This window comes from Aspergillus niger (genome assembly GCF_000002855.4).
Source record: "Aspergillus niger supercontig An14".
NCBI lineage: Eukaryota > Fungi > Ascomycota > Eurotiomycetes > Eurotiales > Aspergillaceae > Aspergillus > Aspergillus niger.
In genome coordinates, this window is record NT_166529.1 from 1,717,763 (window position 1) to 1,734,209 (window position 16,447).

The 16,447-nt window shown below is 46.0% G+C and overlaps 7 protein-coding genes across 7 annotated transcripts; 2 read left to right on the forward strand and 5 right to left on the reverse strand.

The window, feature by feature from the left end:
• Positions 1 to 28: 28 nt before the first annotated feature.
• On the reverse strand, positions 29 to 1,603 carry An14g07350 (uncharacterized protein; the record flags this gene model as incomplete). The annotated part of the gene is made up of 4 exons (XM_059744405.1): positions 29 to 488; positions 591 to 1,066; positions 1,121 to 1,398; positions 1,501 to 1,603. 4 exons carry the CDS (start codon positions 1,601 to 1,603, stop codon positions 29 to 31), a joined length of 1,317 nt encoding a protein of 438 aa, XP_059604723.1.
• Positions 1,604 to 3,203: 1,600 nt separating this feature from the next.
• Positions 3,204 to 5,060, reverse strand: An14g07360 (uncharacterized protein; the record flags this gene model as incomplete). Its single annotated transcript, XM_001401321.1, has 1 exon — positions 3,204 to 5,060. One exon carries the CDS (start codon positions 5,058 to 5,060, stop codon positions 3,204 to 3,206), a length of 1,857 nt encoding a protein of 618 aa, XP_001401358.1.
• Positions 5,061 to 5,240: 180 nt separating this feature from the next.
• Positions 5,241 to 5,735, reverse strand: An14g07370 (uncharacterized protein; the record flags this gene model as incomplete). Its single annotated transcript, XM_059744406.1, has 1 exon — positions 5,241 to 5,735. One exon carries the CDS (start codon positions 5,733 to 5,735, stop codon positions 5,241 to 5,243), a length of 495 nt encoding a protein of 164 aa, XP_059604724.1.
• A 509-nt stretch (positions 5,736 to 6,244) lies between these two features.
• Positions 6,245 to 7,263, forward strand: An14g07380 (uncharacterized protein; the record flags this gene model as incomplete). The annotated part of the gene is made up of 2 exons (XM_059744407.1): positions 6,245 to 6,524; positions 6,557 to 7,263. The coding sequence occupies 2 exons, from the start codon at positions 6,245 to 6,247 to the stop codon at positions 7,261 to 7,263; spliced, it is 987 nt and encodes a 328-aa protein (XP_059604725.1).
• A 515-nt stretch (positions 7,264 to 7,778) lies between these two features.
• Positions 7,779 to 8,465, reverse strand: An14g07390 (uncharacterized protein; the record flags this gene model as incomplete). Its single annotated transcript, XM_001401324.1, has 2 exons — positions 7,779 to 8,184; positions 8,236 to 8,465. 2 exons carry the CDS (start codon positions 8,463 to 8,465, stop codon positions 7,779 to 7,781), a joined length of 636 nt encoding a protein of 211 aa, XP_001401361.1.
• A 2,786-nt stretch (positions 8,466 to 11,251) lies between these two features.
• On the forward strand, positions 11,252 to 12,345 carry An14g07400 (uncharacterized protein; the record flags this gene model as incomplete). Its single annotated transcript, XM_059744409.1, has 3 exons — positions 11,252 to 11,402; positions 11,436 to 11,922; positions 11,970 to 12,345. 3 exons carry the CDS (start codon positions 11,252 to 11,254, stop codon positions 12,343 to 12,345), a joined length of 1,014 nt encoding a protein of 337 aa, XP_059604726.1.
• A 1,094-nt stretch (positions 12,346 to 13,439) lies between these two features.
• An14g07420 (uncharacterized protein) lies at positions 13,440 to 16,447 on the reverse strand (the record flags this gene model as incomplete). The annotated part of the gene is given in 1 exon segment (XM_059744410.1): positions 13,440 to 16,447. A coding segment is annotated over 1 exon segment (3,008 nt), but the record flags the coding sequence as incomplete, so codon positions are not given.

The window sequence follows — 16,447 nt, forward strand, 5'->3', positions numbered from 1 at the left end:
AATCGTTGAAAGCCTCCATGAAGAAAGCTCAGAACCCAAGGACTTGGTTGGCTCGCTCCAGAACCAACTTTTGACCAAGCTTGATGCCAATCTCCTGTGTATCAAATGCAGCTAGCCCAAGGGAACGCAACGCATTCACAGTCTGAGAGTGGCGAAGGCTGTCCTCGGTCGTGCGCCCAACAAAGTTGCTTTCGCCCTCACCGCCAGGGAAATCAGGAGGAGGGGTACCGGCGATGAACTCCTTGCGTTGGCGCTGAACGTAGGCTGCATTTTCCTCCGTTACAGGACAAGCCGGAATATACATGACGCTAGAGTCGCCTTGTCCCTGATGCACTTTGTCGACGGCATGAATACCATCACTGTGCCAGGCAACATAGTCACCCGGGGCAATTTGGGGGATGTGGACCATGGTTTGATCGAGTCGCAAGTGTGGGTGCAAAACATCGGTCAGTTCCTGGGAATAACCTGGGGTAGCGCCCTCCAGCTTGCTTGATGTCTCTGTCTCGAGTCGCCAGTTGGTGGGATCTAGATAGGTGTCTAGAGCAAGGCGCGAGGTGCCAGCAGGAGGCGAATATATGGGCTCAAAGAACGGCCGCAGAAGGAAGTAAGAGGTGGCCATAGAAAGTAGGGGGTTCACCAACAGGGTCCCCTCTTTGGGGCCAGTGTGCGACATGCTCAGCCAGCCCTGAAACATGCGGAACATGGAACACGCTCCAGCACCGTTGTAAAGGTCAGAGACAGCTGGAATACGGCAACTTGCCTCCCAAGGGTCATAATCTTCCCATCTACCCTCCCAGATCGCCTTATAAACGTTTCCCAAATCATAGCCATTATCTTCCCAACGCTCAACACTACCACCATCCACATGAGGACCCAATGCAAATCCAGCATCGCCAGGCTGGCGAATACGCAGGCGATCGGCGTATGTAAGAGGATGTGATGGAGACACCAGAGCGTCAGAGTTCTTCGAATGCCAGAAACTCATGAGGAACCGCTGGGTTTCGAGCATGTTGGGGTGCATGCGAGCCTTCATCTGGGACTGTGACCAGTAAAGCTCAAACACCTGCGGATCGGTGGGTGGGAAAGCTGCACGGCATTAGCAAAGAGTGTCCGTGAGCACGATGGCATTGATTGACTCGCCTCTAGTCTGCGGGTTCGCGCGCACATATTCCTCAATTTCCTCCTTATAGCGTCTAGCTTCAGCTTCGGGAATTACTCCTCGAACAACGGCAACACCACGTTTCCTAAGTTCTCTTCGAAAGTCCTTGGAAGCTGTTTTGATGTCCTTGAAATCGATGGTAGGAACAACGTCCGATCCCATTCGTTCGATAGTCCGTACCTCCTCGCGGAGCCTGTGCAGCAGGCGATCCCAGCTCTTCTTGACAGCTTCTTCACGGCCTGCAATAAGGCGTTTCTTTTGGTCGGCAAACCTTGGGGGCAATGCCTTCTCCTTCGCGCCGGAGAGAGACACAAAGACAGAGGAGATGTCGCCCTCTTTACGAGGTGCTTGGGACGTTGTTGCTAGACCTCTACCGGAGAATGAGACCGGGGCTTTCAGGGAACACCGCAGACCATGCGGACTTTGCCATGTGACTTTGACCATGGTGTTATGCTTGGATCGGACAAGAATTTAAAAGATTGTTCAACTCAAAGCGATAAATTGATGAGTGACGCAGCCTGCATAGGAAGAATTGAATTGAATTGAGTGGGAGGTGACTATTTATATGATGCATTTTATTCCAGTCTTCTGAATTTTCCATTATTTCTACGGCTTCTCCAAGTCTAGAAACAATGCGAAACCTTCAACGTCACGACGGACCTGCCGGGAGCGGTACTATTTCCCTTTTGGGAGAAATCCCGCCCGCCATCCACAGCGCCGGAAAAGTCGAATAGCCGCAGTTGTGTGCCGTGACGATGCATGTGTGGGGATACCTGATGCCTGGTTGGATTCCTGGCCCTGGCACGCCTCTTCTTTCCTAATGCTGAAATTGCCTCGTCGAATGCCACTATATTAGTTGACCATCTGTCTCTCCGAATTAGGTATAACATGTGCTATGGCGAGACCCAATAACGTATACAGTACATGTCGATGCGCTAACCACTAGACCAAAAAGGATATGTCGCGTCTACATGATTAGCAGACGGAGATGTATGTACGAACAATGCATAGAACGTGGGTCAACATAACCCTTCATGCTAGGCTATGATACAGCGACGTTGAAACCAATCAATTACTAAGACGCAGTAAATGAGGATTATACCTTCTCAATTCTACAGCCATATTGTTGCGAGAGAAATTGACAATTTGGAATACTACCAGTGTATTCAACAAAGGTGTCAAGACTGGAAATTGAAAAGAGGAGAAAACCGTTTGGTAGGCGATGTTGGGTTGCCTTCTGTCATCATCCTTACCCGGCTCTGTTTGTTCAAATCATCAAATTAGTCTTCCCGGATACGTTCCAATCGTCACACTCTATTGGGCTCTGATAAAAAGCCTTTCTTTTGGCCCTAACTGGGAAGTTACATAAACGTAAAAATATTCAAGAGAAGCGGTGGCGGAAGCGCTGAAGGTCGGCTGAAGGGCACGATAGCGTTATATAGGTACTACTAGGTACAGTGGACAGAAACGATCTGCTAGCCAGGAAGGGTACCAAGATCTACTTTACTGGCTTATGTGAGTTTTGTGTCGTTCTTTCCTCAGATTTCATGATTGCATAAACCAGGGGTCTTATCTTGTCAGGGATTAGCTAACAGGGAAGCTTGCCATTCAAAAGAACAGTCTGGTAGTGTTTTGGTTGGCGTAATCCACTGGGGGCGGGGCATCACATATACAATTCCATTATGGTTCCCGCAGTTTGTATAGGGCCGATTTCTTAGCATAGCATTGATAGTGGCCAGAATGCTGACTACTGTGAAGAATCCCTCCTCTCAAGGATATGAGGGTTTGGCCGAATTCCTTATATGTCTGACTTGCTTACCCACCATGACAATATCAGAGACTTACTAGGTACACTTCGAGCATCCTCACTAGTAAAGTAGCGGGATCCTGAATGCAAATACGGTCGGGACGGTAAATCAAAGTATGTATAGGTACACACAGCAAAATGAGAAGTCGTGGGACGAATTATCCATTCCTAAAAGCCCAGGTACAGAGGAGTAAGCGATAGGGGTAATTAGATACAGAAAGAGTCTAAATTTCACGTTCAGACAACCAGAAATGAAGCAGGCTCAACTACCTCACCAATAGCCCCATCGAAATACCCACAGAAATTGAACTCTGCCACGTTCATATTATGCATGTCGAATGACGAAAACTCCAGTGCAGCAGGTGTATTCGGCATGCCTGATAATGTACCTTTCGTAGAGAATCCAACTCGATCATGACTACCCTTCTCCCGATCCGCAAGGGACAGGATCTCCCTCGCAACAATCCCCATCTCTCGATAAATTCTCTTTCCCTGCCCCCAATGTTCACTCAGCCTCTTTAAAGTACCCATACTGAGACGGATTCTCTCACGACCAAGCTGGAGGTCCGGCCCGGCAAATACGTACCGACAGGCGGCTAAATGGGCAATGGTGGCGTTGGCAATCATGCAGATGATGAATGGGGTATGAGCGTGGATATTAGCGGGGAGTATCATGAGCCGCCCGAGTTGGTCTATCGCGTGCAAACATTTGAGTGTGTGGAGCTGGATTTGAGTGGTGTCTGATCCTGGGGCGTCTTCAGCTGGTACCGGGGGTGCGCATTTGCAGGTCGACTCGACGGAACTGTACGCCAAGGTTGATAATGGACGATGTATCTCTATAGCGTATGCGTGGAGGATGAACTTGGATTTGAACATGATTTCATCGACGGTGCCGTCGCTGCGTAGCGGGTCTCGCTTGCAGGGTGGAAGTAGCGAGTGCCAGGCCGCGACGCTGATGTCGGCATTCTCGCAAATTGTGTGGACCAGGGCGGCGTTTTTGGACCAGTCGGATGCTAAGGCTTTGTCTATTGAACGGGTTAAGCCAATGAGCTCTGCGTAAGAGGAGAAGCTGGGTCGGTCTGCTTCTGGGAGAAATTCCCGGATGTCGTATACTTCGAGGGTTGTCGGAGGGCAAATTACCCCAGCTTCATAGTCTTCCTCTTCGCATGGAAGATCGACACTCATGTCTATATTGCTCGTGCGAAATGGGTAGACATGGGTGCTACCAGCCACGTGGGCATCCGTGATGTATACAAGCCACCAGGTGCGACGCCAGCTTTCTTCTAGCATCGGGTCATTCTGGCCAAAATGTGTAGCATAATCTTTCTTGTTCATTTGTATATTCAAGGCCATTTGAATGGCTTCTTTGAGTAAATTAACACCCCGGTCTATTTCATCGCACCAGTACACTGCAATCGAGTAGAGGATCATGGCCTGCACGTCGAACCCGGTCGCAGCGGCTTGTTTGCTGCGTATAGGAGCTAATCGTGACTCGGAGATTGTCGCCAGTGGCGACGCATCAACGTCATCTGCATAGTGTGCCCCGATATACTGCATCACATAAAGGAGCGGTTGTATTGTCTCGCGCTCTGTCTCGAGGCGCTGGCTGAGGAACCGCCATGGTAAAACGCATGGATGCGCGGGATGGAAAAAAGTGTAGTAAAGGTTATACAGCCGATCTGTTCTTAAGGCATCATTTTCAGCCGTTGCAGAGAGTGCAGGATGTGTCATCGAGCCACTTGTTGTGCTCCTGGCCTGTGCCTGAACTGCTGGCACCATGACAGACTCCGGTGACGATGACGGGACCCACAATTGATCGGCAGGGAGACCCGGAGTCAGAAGTGCAGACGATGCTGTTGAATTCCCACCGGATCCCAATCCTGATGCTGACTCTGACGGCTTGCGACGGCGTCCGCCTCGACGCGACTTCTCATAGACGCATTGCTTATTGTCAGCGATGCAGCGGGCACATACGGGGGTTCTCGCGTCGCAGCGGAGGTGTTTTTTGCGACAGGGCGCACATGCCAGGCCGACACGACGGGCTGGTTTGGACTGGTGGAATGAGCCCGCCAGGTCGAGTTCGAGCACGTTCATGTTGTTGTAGGAAGTGCATGTGTGTGTCTTATGTTCGAAGACAGTGAGAATGAAGACGGAGCCAAAGAGGGGAGGAATTCGATTGAGGAGTGTCAGGCTGCTGACGTCAGCCTCCCAACAGCATCGCGCCAATCAACATTCACATTTAAAATTATCCACTGACTGCTATGGAGTAACTATTTACTGTGCGCTCTCTTTCTCTGCTTTTTCAACATCCAGTACAAAGATATTATGCACCCCATCCCTGATCACTTCATCGTCCACTATCAACACGGCGAAAAACCGCGCCGTCTCTGACCCACCCCCAGCGTTCTCAGACCGAACATGGTGACATCCGGGAGCCTCGTACCAGATATCCCCTGCCTTGGAAACAATCGGCTCCTCGCAATTCATTTGGTTGAGGACGGTTCCTGAGGCCACCATGGCCACCACTGCAGCGCCTCCGTGGGTGTGTGAGGGTGTTGCGCCGTTGGGATCCATGTCGATCACTCCGACGACCATGGATTTGCCGGGGATGTTGGGCGGGTGGAAGACATTGAGAACTCGGAAGTTCTCACGGGGACGACTGATCATGTTAGTTGACTCTCCTCTTCTGACTTTGTTGCGGTAGGCATAGTACCCTTCGATCTGCCAGATGTCGCCGGACTTGATCAATTTCGCGGTGGGGGTAGACATTTTTGAGGTATAGACTTTGCTGAAAGCCGTCTAGAATAACCTGGATTTGATTCCTCTGAAAGGTTTGTAATTATTGATATTGATCCAAATGATTGATAAACACTGAAATTGGTGCCATTATATAATTCCCATTTTCGAATCATCTCGTACACCAAATAACATGCCCCCCCCTGTTGATAGCCCGATAGCCTATTCGGATGTTGCCTGACACGATCCGGATCTGCAGGGCGGTATTTATTTGGTTACTACTCCATTCAACCGTCTGATCTGGAAGAGTCTAAAAATGTGTATATTGGTGGTTGTGGCCTGTTCCTGGTATGTGGTGACATCATCCCAATAGGCTATCCGGGACTGTCCCAAAAGGGCAATATCCGAAATACCCGACTCACATACAGCATATCAATCCCGCATATATATCGGCTTGCCTTCGAAAAGACCTACTCATTGCTCCAATTTATCAGTTTCACATGCATTCAACTTCACATTCAATAAGTATGACGCCCACAACAATGCGTCAACTCCTCCAGCCTTCCGCCGAAGTCGCCACAAGTGGACTAACCCTCACCACAAGTCCACTTCCCACCCCAGATACAACAAAAGGTGAACACCTCATCCGCGTGCATGCTTGCTCCCCCTGCTCCGGGGAATTATTATGGCCCAAGAACTTCCCTCCACCGAACTCCCGGGCACTCGTCCCCTGCCCGGATATGGCTGGGACTGTCATCTCTGCACCACTAGACTCCCCGTATCAACCGGGAGACGAGGTCTACGCCCGCACCAATTACGTCCGTCCGCTAATGCTCGGGACTACACCATAGCAGTGACCGATGAATTGGCCCGGAAGCCGAAGACCTTGAGTTGGGTGGAAGCGGCCGCCGTGCCTGTTTCCGCCCAGACGGCGTGGCAGATTCTCTTCGTCCATGCGGGTGTCGTCCCGACTACTACCCCCGATGGGAGTGATGTAAGCTTTGAAGCTGCTAAAGAGGCATGGGCGGGAAAGCGGATCCTTGTCACCGCTGCATCAGGCGGCGTGGGGATCTGGGTCGTCCAGCTAGCGAGACTTCTCGGGATTGAAGTGGTCGGCACCTGTGGGAGCGAAGAGAACGCCGCGCTAGTCAAGTCCCTAGGCGCAAGCGAGGTACTAAACTACCGGACAACGGACTTTCGATCATGGGGAGCGGAATTAGACGGTCGTCGCAAGGTCGACATCGTGGTCGATTGTATTGGTCGGCAGGCGTTGCAGGACGCATGGTGGACGGTGAAGGAGGACGGCACCGTACTGAGCATTTATGCGCCGCCTGGAAGTACTCGTCCGCGAGGATGTCAGGTCAACGCAAATGATGTGTTCTTTATCATGGCGCCTAGTTCGCGGCAGTTGGAGGCGATTACTCGGCTGATTGAGGATGGAAAATGTCGTCCGTTGGTGGATAGTGTGTGGCCGTTGGAGCAATTCCTTTCGGCATTTAGTAGGTTGGATGAGGGTCATACGAGGGGAAAGATAGTGTTTGATATCAGGCTGAATCAGTAGAGTTTCTCTACTGTCGTTGAACATGCGCTTTTAAATGCGTTCTCTTCTCCTTATCGTTTAATGGCATCTTCTATTAGTGAGTTGGTACTAGCGAATGCAGCGCAATCACTCAATGAACCAGATGGGACAACCATCACATAAACATTACCAAGCTAGCCCATTTAAAACGGCCTAGCAGTTTCTGTGGGAATTCTAAATACCAAGCCATGTTACGATGTCAATGCGCCGGCGCTATGTAAGTTGTAAGTGGAACTTTTCTATTTCTGATGAAGAGTCGAGTCTCAGCACAAGTTCTGAGATTCGATATTCAAGGCGTAACATAAACAGCGAGATTAAGCAAGAGGGATAAAATGAGAGTTGATTGTCTGTAGAAATTGAAAACACAGCCGCCGACAGCTCTGTCCCGCCACACCATATACGGCCTCGATAGAACCGCCAGAGCCCGGATCCGATCATCACGTCACCCGATAAAAAGCTTAGCTTTGGTATCTTTTGACTACTAAGGCACTTATCTCTTAAGAAGATATCGTGACACTGGCACTGCCAGCACCGTTCCATGCCTCCACCGCCATGACCTGATAATTGAAGTTGCTATTGCCGAACCCATGCTGCGCCCAGAAATTGAAATGGTTGGCGATAGTCACTGTTCCGGATGTGCGTGTACTTTCACGAACGGAGAAGTACTGCGTGAACGTGCTTGTTCCTGTGATAGATGGCGCGTTCGTCCGAGTGTCGGTGCAGACTTGGTAGGTGCTTCCATCAGAGTACACGGTACCAAGGCTCGTGGCCGAGCTGCAAGGGTTGTAATCACCGTAATCCTCGACGATGTAGTATTCGGCCTGAGGAGAGTTGACCCAGCCGTAGACAGCCAGGTAGGAGCTGGAGCTAGAAGCGCTGTATTGGGCAGAGTAGGTAATAGATCTGACAACCGTTAGATCCTAGAGATTTAGCCTAAAGGGTACAGTCACCCACTTAGAGGAGCCAGTGGTCCAGCCCAAACCAACGACGAAGTCGGAACTGACTCCATCCTCCCAGTACATGGAAAATGTCCCGGTACTCTCGTCGTAGGTGAAGTCACCAAGGTTGCCGTTGTAGTTCTGCACGTAGTTGATACCGGCACTTCGCGACACCAGAACAGGCTCCGGAGCAGGGGCCGCGAAGGCCGTAAGCAAGAGACTTGCAAAAGCTGCAGTGACCTTCATGATAATTGAAGAGAGCTGAATGTTGGTGAATGGATATGTGTAACTAGAAGAAAAGCCTGCGCTGGTTAATGTTGCTGCGAGCCTTTTCTATCTCTATTTTTATATTACGAAATAACCATTTATCCCTTTCCCCTGCACAATAAGCGGTTCGGTTGAGTCCATTTTCCCGCATGACCTTTGATAATTAAACAAGCTCGAGCCTATTTCCAGAGATAGCTCTATAGTTATGGTTTCAGGTGCAGCCACCAATCTGGGCACGGCACTTGGCTAAACAACTGCACTTGGCTAAATGGACTAGATTCGGCTAAATAGACTGCACTTGGATAAATAGACAGCGATTGGATAACTGGAGGCGGGAAGTGGGGATTCTTCACCAGTTCCCCGCAGAAGTTTTACTGGCTTGAAAACCATGTTTATAATTATATACCGCCTGATCTACTAAATATATATAGTTTCTTATTTATATAATATATATCTTTACTAAAGAATTATATTTCTTTTCTTCTTGTAGCAAGCCTAGGGCTGAGTTATAGCTGTAAGAAATACTGACCACGGGTCGCGAAGATACTTTGGAACTCAGAGTATACTCTATAAGGGATAATCATGGTAATGGTAACTACCCCAACCACGCTGAATCTGTATAATTATAATATATAAAATAAAGCCAGATCTCCAGATACAAATTTACTTTCTCTCAGGTTTTATCTAATTTTCTTAATTGTATATAATTAGTTAAAAGTGAAATAATGGTAATACTAACTAGCATAAAAAGACTGGATTAAACTAGATCTGGGATATAATATATTGGCTGGAAAACTGGAACTATGCGTTATAAGATTATTGATCAAAATACTAAAAAGAATCTTCGTCGAAAATATCAGCCTCAGCTGAAGTTTCTAGGATAATTTAAATATTCATTATTTATCAGAATCATAATCTATTTATTAATATCTATAATTGTTAGAACTTTGGATATTATTATATACTTTTATACTAATTTATTATACCACCTTTTAGTCCCGAAATGATTATAGTAGAGACTCCGTATAGTGATTATAAGACACAATAATACTAACTAGCTAATCAAATAGTTGTATTAATTCAATAATATATAAATATATTTATCTGCTATGTCATCTTTCATTCAAACATTTTCCTTGTCTCTGGATTCAAGATAATTTATTAAATACTGTAATTATAATATAAAATCTTTCTCTTCTCTATTTCTTCTGCTCTTACTAATTAATAAAGCTTTTAAAGATTCTTAAAATCATATATATTAATCTTAATATTATATATTAGATTGAATATATATAATTATTTAAATTAATCAAATATCTTCTGTTTCTGCATATCATCTTTCTCTGTATACCGGTGGCTTTTGTACTAGTTTAAATACTGCAAATGGTTACATTAAGATTAAGAAATTATAGTATCTTTAAATAGAATAGAAATGAAATTCTTTAATTAAAGTATCTTTAAATATATAAATATTTATAGCAAGAGAGCTTTCTGAGATGATAATTTAATTATTAACTTTTATATCAATAGAATAAAGTAGATTATTATTTATCTTGTCTTTTACTACTACTGTACAGACTCTGTCCTATAATCAGTCTTGTGTATATGTAGATTGTGTTTATATTATTATATTCATGACGTGTCCATTTTCCGTATTTTAAATATAGCCCCTTCCCTACTTTGGAACATTCGAGCAGCCTGATCGACGAGCCGAGTCCATTTTTATAGAGCTTCTTGTTATCTTTTGACTAACAATATACCTGGAATGTCTTTTTATCCCAGATTGGTAATGATAGAGTGGATCTAGACTGTCTTGGCTGGATCTTGAGACTGTAGTGATGTGGCCTCAGCAGCTTAGATGAGTGTGCTGTAGACAGCTAGGCAAGGAGAAAATGGTGCAGGTTAGGTTTTAATCAGTGATTTATCTCTAGAAGCTGGTTCCAGTCCTCTTTTGAACTTGTATTCTGTGTATCCCACTTAAGGCCAGTATCATTTCTTTTATCTTTACCAAACAGCTGATCCACTTGACAGGACTTCAAGAGCTAAGGTTTTAAAAAAGTGACTGGGAGTTCAAGGCCTTCTGGGATCTTATATATACCCATGATAAAAGACATTGCTCATATACTTAAATTATTGATTCCTCGCTACAGAGCTGAATTCATATTTGAGGACTGGTTGTATAGCTAATAAGTCTTGATTTAACTACCAGGGCTTAAACAGATACATACAGCCTTCTGACAGGAATTTTCTAACGAATACCTCCTTTCTCCGCGAGGAGGACGGTCTTATTTTGCTAATTATATCTAGCTTCTATCCTCCGTTCTCTAAACGGTAGGACCAGTGATGTAAAGGAGACCATCCTAAAGTATTTTCGACTGCTACTGACGGAAGAATCGTTGACAATTCTAAGCTTCCAAGTTTAAACCTCTGAGATAAACTGCAAATAGTATGTCGTAGTGTGAACTGCGGATATAATACGTCCCGTGCGGGTTGTGTAAAGATTCATGTAAATTACCCTCCTGTGTATTTTTCGGAAACCTTGGCGTTTCCGCAAAAACACCCGTGGACCCTGTGAGACCTGCGTTTGTCGCGTATTCCAAGGTTGTACTAGGGCCAATAGCTTGAAAACCATGCATGGGTATAAAGACCGGTCGCATCCGCATATATTCCACGCTTTGGTTTCATAGGATCAACCTCGGAAATCCAGCTGTGAACTTGTACAACAACCTTGGAGACGTTGGCAAAGCTATCCCTTTCTGCCCACCATGGCCAAAACACTAGAAGAGTTTGCTCAATTAGAGCCTCTTTGGGACAAAGCAATCCAGCATCCAGCGGAAATTTCACCTGATGAAAAACACCAGCTGATGCAATGGCCGCCTTTAGAAGAGATGCAGGCCAACTCAGCCGAATACTTGGGTATGTCACTTGAAAACTTGCTTCAAAAGGCAGCTACGGACCGTCAATCCCTCACATACGCGGAATGTCGTCTGATTCGCGATCATTTCCGCATTACGCCAACTCTTGACAAGGGTGATCGATTCGCGTGGCCGCAGATGCGTCCTGATCTTTACGATAAGCTGAAACAGGCACAAGAAGCAGCTCTTTTACCAATAGAGCTTCAGGCCGTTCAAGCTGTGAATGAGGTATTTCCTCAGAAAATGTATGATGACTTGGAGGCAAGGCATGAAAAGCGAAAACCATTCCCAGATCTGCAAGACTGGGTGCGAAGGATTGTCGTTCGAGAAGATGATAAGAGCTGGGGCTATGTCTTTTACCATCAGAAAGGAATGGCCAGACTGGATGAGTTTAGGGCGCTATTTGCCGAGGTCCTTGAGATGTCTTTCGGTTTCAAGGGATATGAAGAGATACACGATCACAAATTCGCTCAATTTGTCCCATTTGAGGCCGATGAGAGTAACATCAGCCATTTACAGCAGTGAGTTTTCCTACATAATATTGAAGACATTTCTAACAATCAGCCAGAGACTTTCGTGATCGCCGCGAGAGGGGTGACTTAAAGCCCGGTGTTCTCAAAAATGTGTTCTTCTTGTTGACAGACGAGGCCCTTTCAGCTTGTGGCACATATGGCCCAGATATGTACTATGGATGGATATGGGCAATTGATCCGGACTGGCCTCTGTCGCGGCCAGATGAGGATGGCTATGATGGCCGCCTCAAAATCAGCATCACCCAGATCTTTTACCGTTTCTACGAATTCATGTCTGATGGTCTCTCGCTCAAAGAAATTTGGCAGGATTTCCATTACGTCAATGCTAACAAGTTGTACCCAAGCTATTGGCGGGAGCCAATTTCCTGGGCCATTACCCGACTTGAGAAATCCAAATGGCCATACAATTGATTTGATGCATGTGTGTCCTTGATGATTTTTATGTACATAGTACTAGATAGTGAGCATCACATAAACATTGAAAATGTGTGATCATCCGTAGAAAATGTATTCTTCCTTCCGCCCATCTTTTCTAGTCATATCATTGGAAAATACTCCACTTCCGTCCTTTTTGTCAGCTAAAAACCAACTTGAAGCAACTAGCTACCTGATGTCTGCATATAAACGAAGATTGATTCGTCAAAAATTACTCTTAGTCGAACCAACTCTCTGAACTCCATGAGATCAGCCATGTAGATTGTTGCGACCTGATATGCGTGCAATCCCGGGGTAGCTGCATTTTGCACCGCTTGCCATGTGACATATAGCTCATCAATACGCGAATTAAGCCAATTGGAGGCCCACTGAGCCATTCGTCGCATGAAATTTATCATGAAAGTTCTGAACAGATTAGGCGCACTGAAGTCTCTTTGGCCGAACACACTGTTGACTGCTTTCTGGAACACACCCAATTCGTAAATAGCCCCGCCATATGTGTCAACAAGGTGACGGTTAACAAGCTGCTGGTTCAAGTACTCAAACACAGATATAACCTGAATTAAACGAATGAAGTTAGCACATAAATAAATGATTGAAGGAGACTTCGCGTACCATTCGTATTTCATTCATCGCAGCCCGTCCAGCTCTCTCATCTGCCACGTTTAGATCCCTCCAAGTATCATCACCAAGCGGCTGCTTCCCTGCGAACAGCTATATGCAGTCATTTAGCAATTTTCTCTTTACTGCATCAAAATTGCAAAGAGAAGGCTTATCATAGTAACATACCCTTCCTTTCATCGAGTTCAAGTGAGTTTCAGTATTAACTAATCGAGCGGAGTTAATCTTTGAGCCGAGACTGTTGAATATCCGAATAATTGGAGTTCCAGTTGCTGTGGTGTGACCGCTGGCCCATGTCGAATAATCCTGATTCAGTAGTTGTGCAATGTCCCAGGACATACGTTTGCTCCCAGTGCTGAAGTCTGGCAAGCCCTGCACAGCAGGTAAAGTTCCAGTAACCATAACTTTAATTGAGCGAGGAATCAATTGAAGCTCGAAAATATGCTCAGCTATGAAGAAGTAGAATGGTTAATACATGTACCATAACGCCCGATGGAAATAATTCGATGCACCATGATTTGGGAGCACTTACTAACCCACATCCAAAGATTATTGGGCGCGTTAGGATCAATAGAGGTATCAGTGCATACACATTGATTTGCGACCGCAAATCGCACTGTTAGTTCATTGGCATTTGCAAGGTTGACACCATTGCCACCATTTGGATAGGCCACTGATGTAATAATCATGATTCGCTGCTGGCAAGTAATTGGATCAGTACCGCAATCAACGGTGAAATCCCGGGGAGCTCCATCACGTTTGTCCAGACTGTGAAGAGCTCGTTTGGTTGATGCACTATTCGTTCCGTAGGTATCAGGGTCAATCGAGTATTCATCATCAAAACCGTCAAGATCGCTGATAGCGCAGACTTCATCTAAAGTACTGGGAGATGTACAATCCTTGATTATCTGGTTCCAGTACTCTAGGTTGCAAATAATGCGACCTGCAAGATCCTCTGCGTTCACAGAAAACAATTCACCTGTAACATCTCTCAAGAATGATATAAGAGTGGAAGTCGCTAGATAAGTGAACCGAGCGGCAATTACATCGTTCCACACCTTGATTTCTTTGACGGCTTTGTTTGTCCTGCTCGTCATGCAATAGGTGTAGATGATATCAATCACAACAATTAGAATGGAATTACTTGTGAACAATGATTGTGGATCTTGACATTTCTCCAAAGATGTTCCCGAGGAGCCGGCATACCGAGATGCATATTCCATAGACAACATGTCTGTGAAGCCTCTTTTGCCGTAGCCCACACTAAAGGTATCATCGTAGCCGTACCCATAGCCGGTAGAGCATGTAGGAGTTTCCAGCCAATCTTTAAGATCAGCCGTCCAAAGCTCTACCATAGGGTCTACCTTTTTTTGGGTCGTGGTGTAGTTGGGAGAACAGCACTTTGCACGGGAGCCAGTCTTTTTGTTACAAGTATTGTAGTGCTTGATAGCTACTCGTACTTTGTCCTTGGGGCAGCTTGGGAAGCAGTAGCCACTCCCACCGCTTCCACTACCACCATCAGCAGGAATGGCTTGGTATCCTGTTTCGCTATAGTCGTCAAGCCACTCGCAGTCGTCGAAAGTCATGTTTTCATCAGAGCCGTTACAGCAATATTTGCGCTCCTCATTCAGGTTGGTTCTCCAGTCGCCACCGCAAGCCGATCCTCCATTGCCATTGCATGACTTAAGAAGAACATCAGTCTTTTCTGCTGGGCATTTCCATGAATCGCATTCGAATGAAGCACCCCATTCGCATTTATTATAGAGCGCAGTACACTTTTGACCACTCGTACAGCAGGCAGCTTGGTAATTACCAAATGCAGTTGAACATCCACGGTTGGTTCCGCCAAGTTCAAAACTACCGTCTGGACACTTGCCTTCACAGTCACCGTTGTTGAATGTATACCAGCCGCAAGTCAGAGCATCTTGATCAGGAGGACAGCACAGACGATGGTCCTGATTTTTGAAGATACAGCCTCCATTATCAAGCATCCACTCACCATCATGATGTCTATCATCGTCATGACGGCGGAGCAGAACCCATCCATCTGGGCAGAGGTCTCCACAGTTTGTCCATTTGCACTGATCATGTTTGATTTTGATTGTGTTGTCTGTTTTGATTATGTCGGGCAGAGCTTTAAACTTGTGTTGGGCTGCTTCTCCCAGGACAAGAAAGTAAGTCCCATTGGTATGGTCATGGCTTACTGCCCATACCATAAGGCCTCCTAAGCATTTCCCTCTGGCAAAGTCAGCTTTGAGCTTGAAGGTGTCGATATCATCATAGGATACCCATTGATTATTATCCCATATAATCATCTTCACTGCAGCATCTTTATCATATATGATTTTGGGGTGTTTTCCCGCGATAACCTCGTCAATCTCGGAGTTCATCAAAATTCCAACCTCATGACTGCAGTCTCCAGCCTCCGCCCCGGACGCAAAAAGGCACCCAGGGCTTAGTACATGATGGGTCGGCAATCGTATATGCTCTGCCGTAAAATGCTATTCCAAGAACTACCTGATCCGGTGGAATATTGTTTCGCCATAGTAGATCCAGAGAAGTTTTAATCTCAATGAGATTGGTATGCGCGTCGAGGAATTCACCAGTTCATTTGTTTCCTTTGTCCCAAGTTCCATAAAGATCATAGGTCATGATATTAAAGAAGTCCACACTTTTCTTCATAGTCCCAATGTCAAAGTGTTGCAAGTACCAGAAAGAGGCAGGCAGAGTTATACTAAGACCATCTCGACTACCAGTTCTTTTGAGTGCCACTTTGATATTCTTTAAGAACTTAGGGAAGTTGTCAAAGTCTTCTGGATGACCACTTCGATCGTCCGCTGCTGGATATTCTCAGTCGATGTCTACGCCATCCAAGTCATATGTGGACATGAACTTTGTGAGAGAATCGAAGAACTTGTTTTGATTGGATGTCGATGCGGCTAGGTCGGAAAATGTCATTGCAGTTGGGCCAGGTCATTATAGCTCCAACCTCCAATAGCGATATACACTTTGAGATCAGGATCTTCTTGCTTGAGGCGGGCGACTCGCTTGAAAAGCTCAATATCTGCAGTCAAAGAAGTCGAACCTCGAACGTATCGGGTCAATGACTGCAAGGGCCACATTGATATGGGTGTAACTCCCAAAGGAATTTGCTCAGAACTGTTTGCATCGACGCCGAGTGCTCCAAGTCTCATAGTATCCAACAACACGCTCTAATGTGTGCGTTGAATTATTGCAAGAGGGCTGTTTCACTGTTTTCTTCCCACAGAATTCTGACATTGTTCCACAGAAGCCAAACTTTGAGCAGCATATGTTCAGAGGACAAGACGATTTTCAGACCAATTTAACCCAAAGCCCGGGTCACATTCTGCTTTTCTTTCACAGCTAGCAACACAGTCATCTCCGCAGACTAAGAAAGGGTTATTGTTAGATATTGAAAACCAAAAATATAGCGATC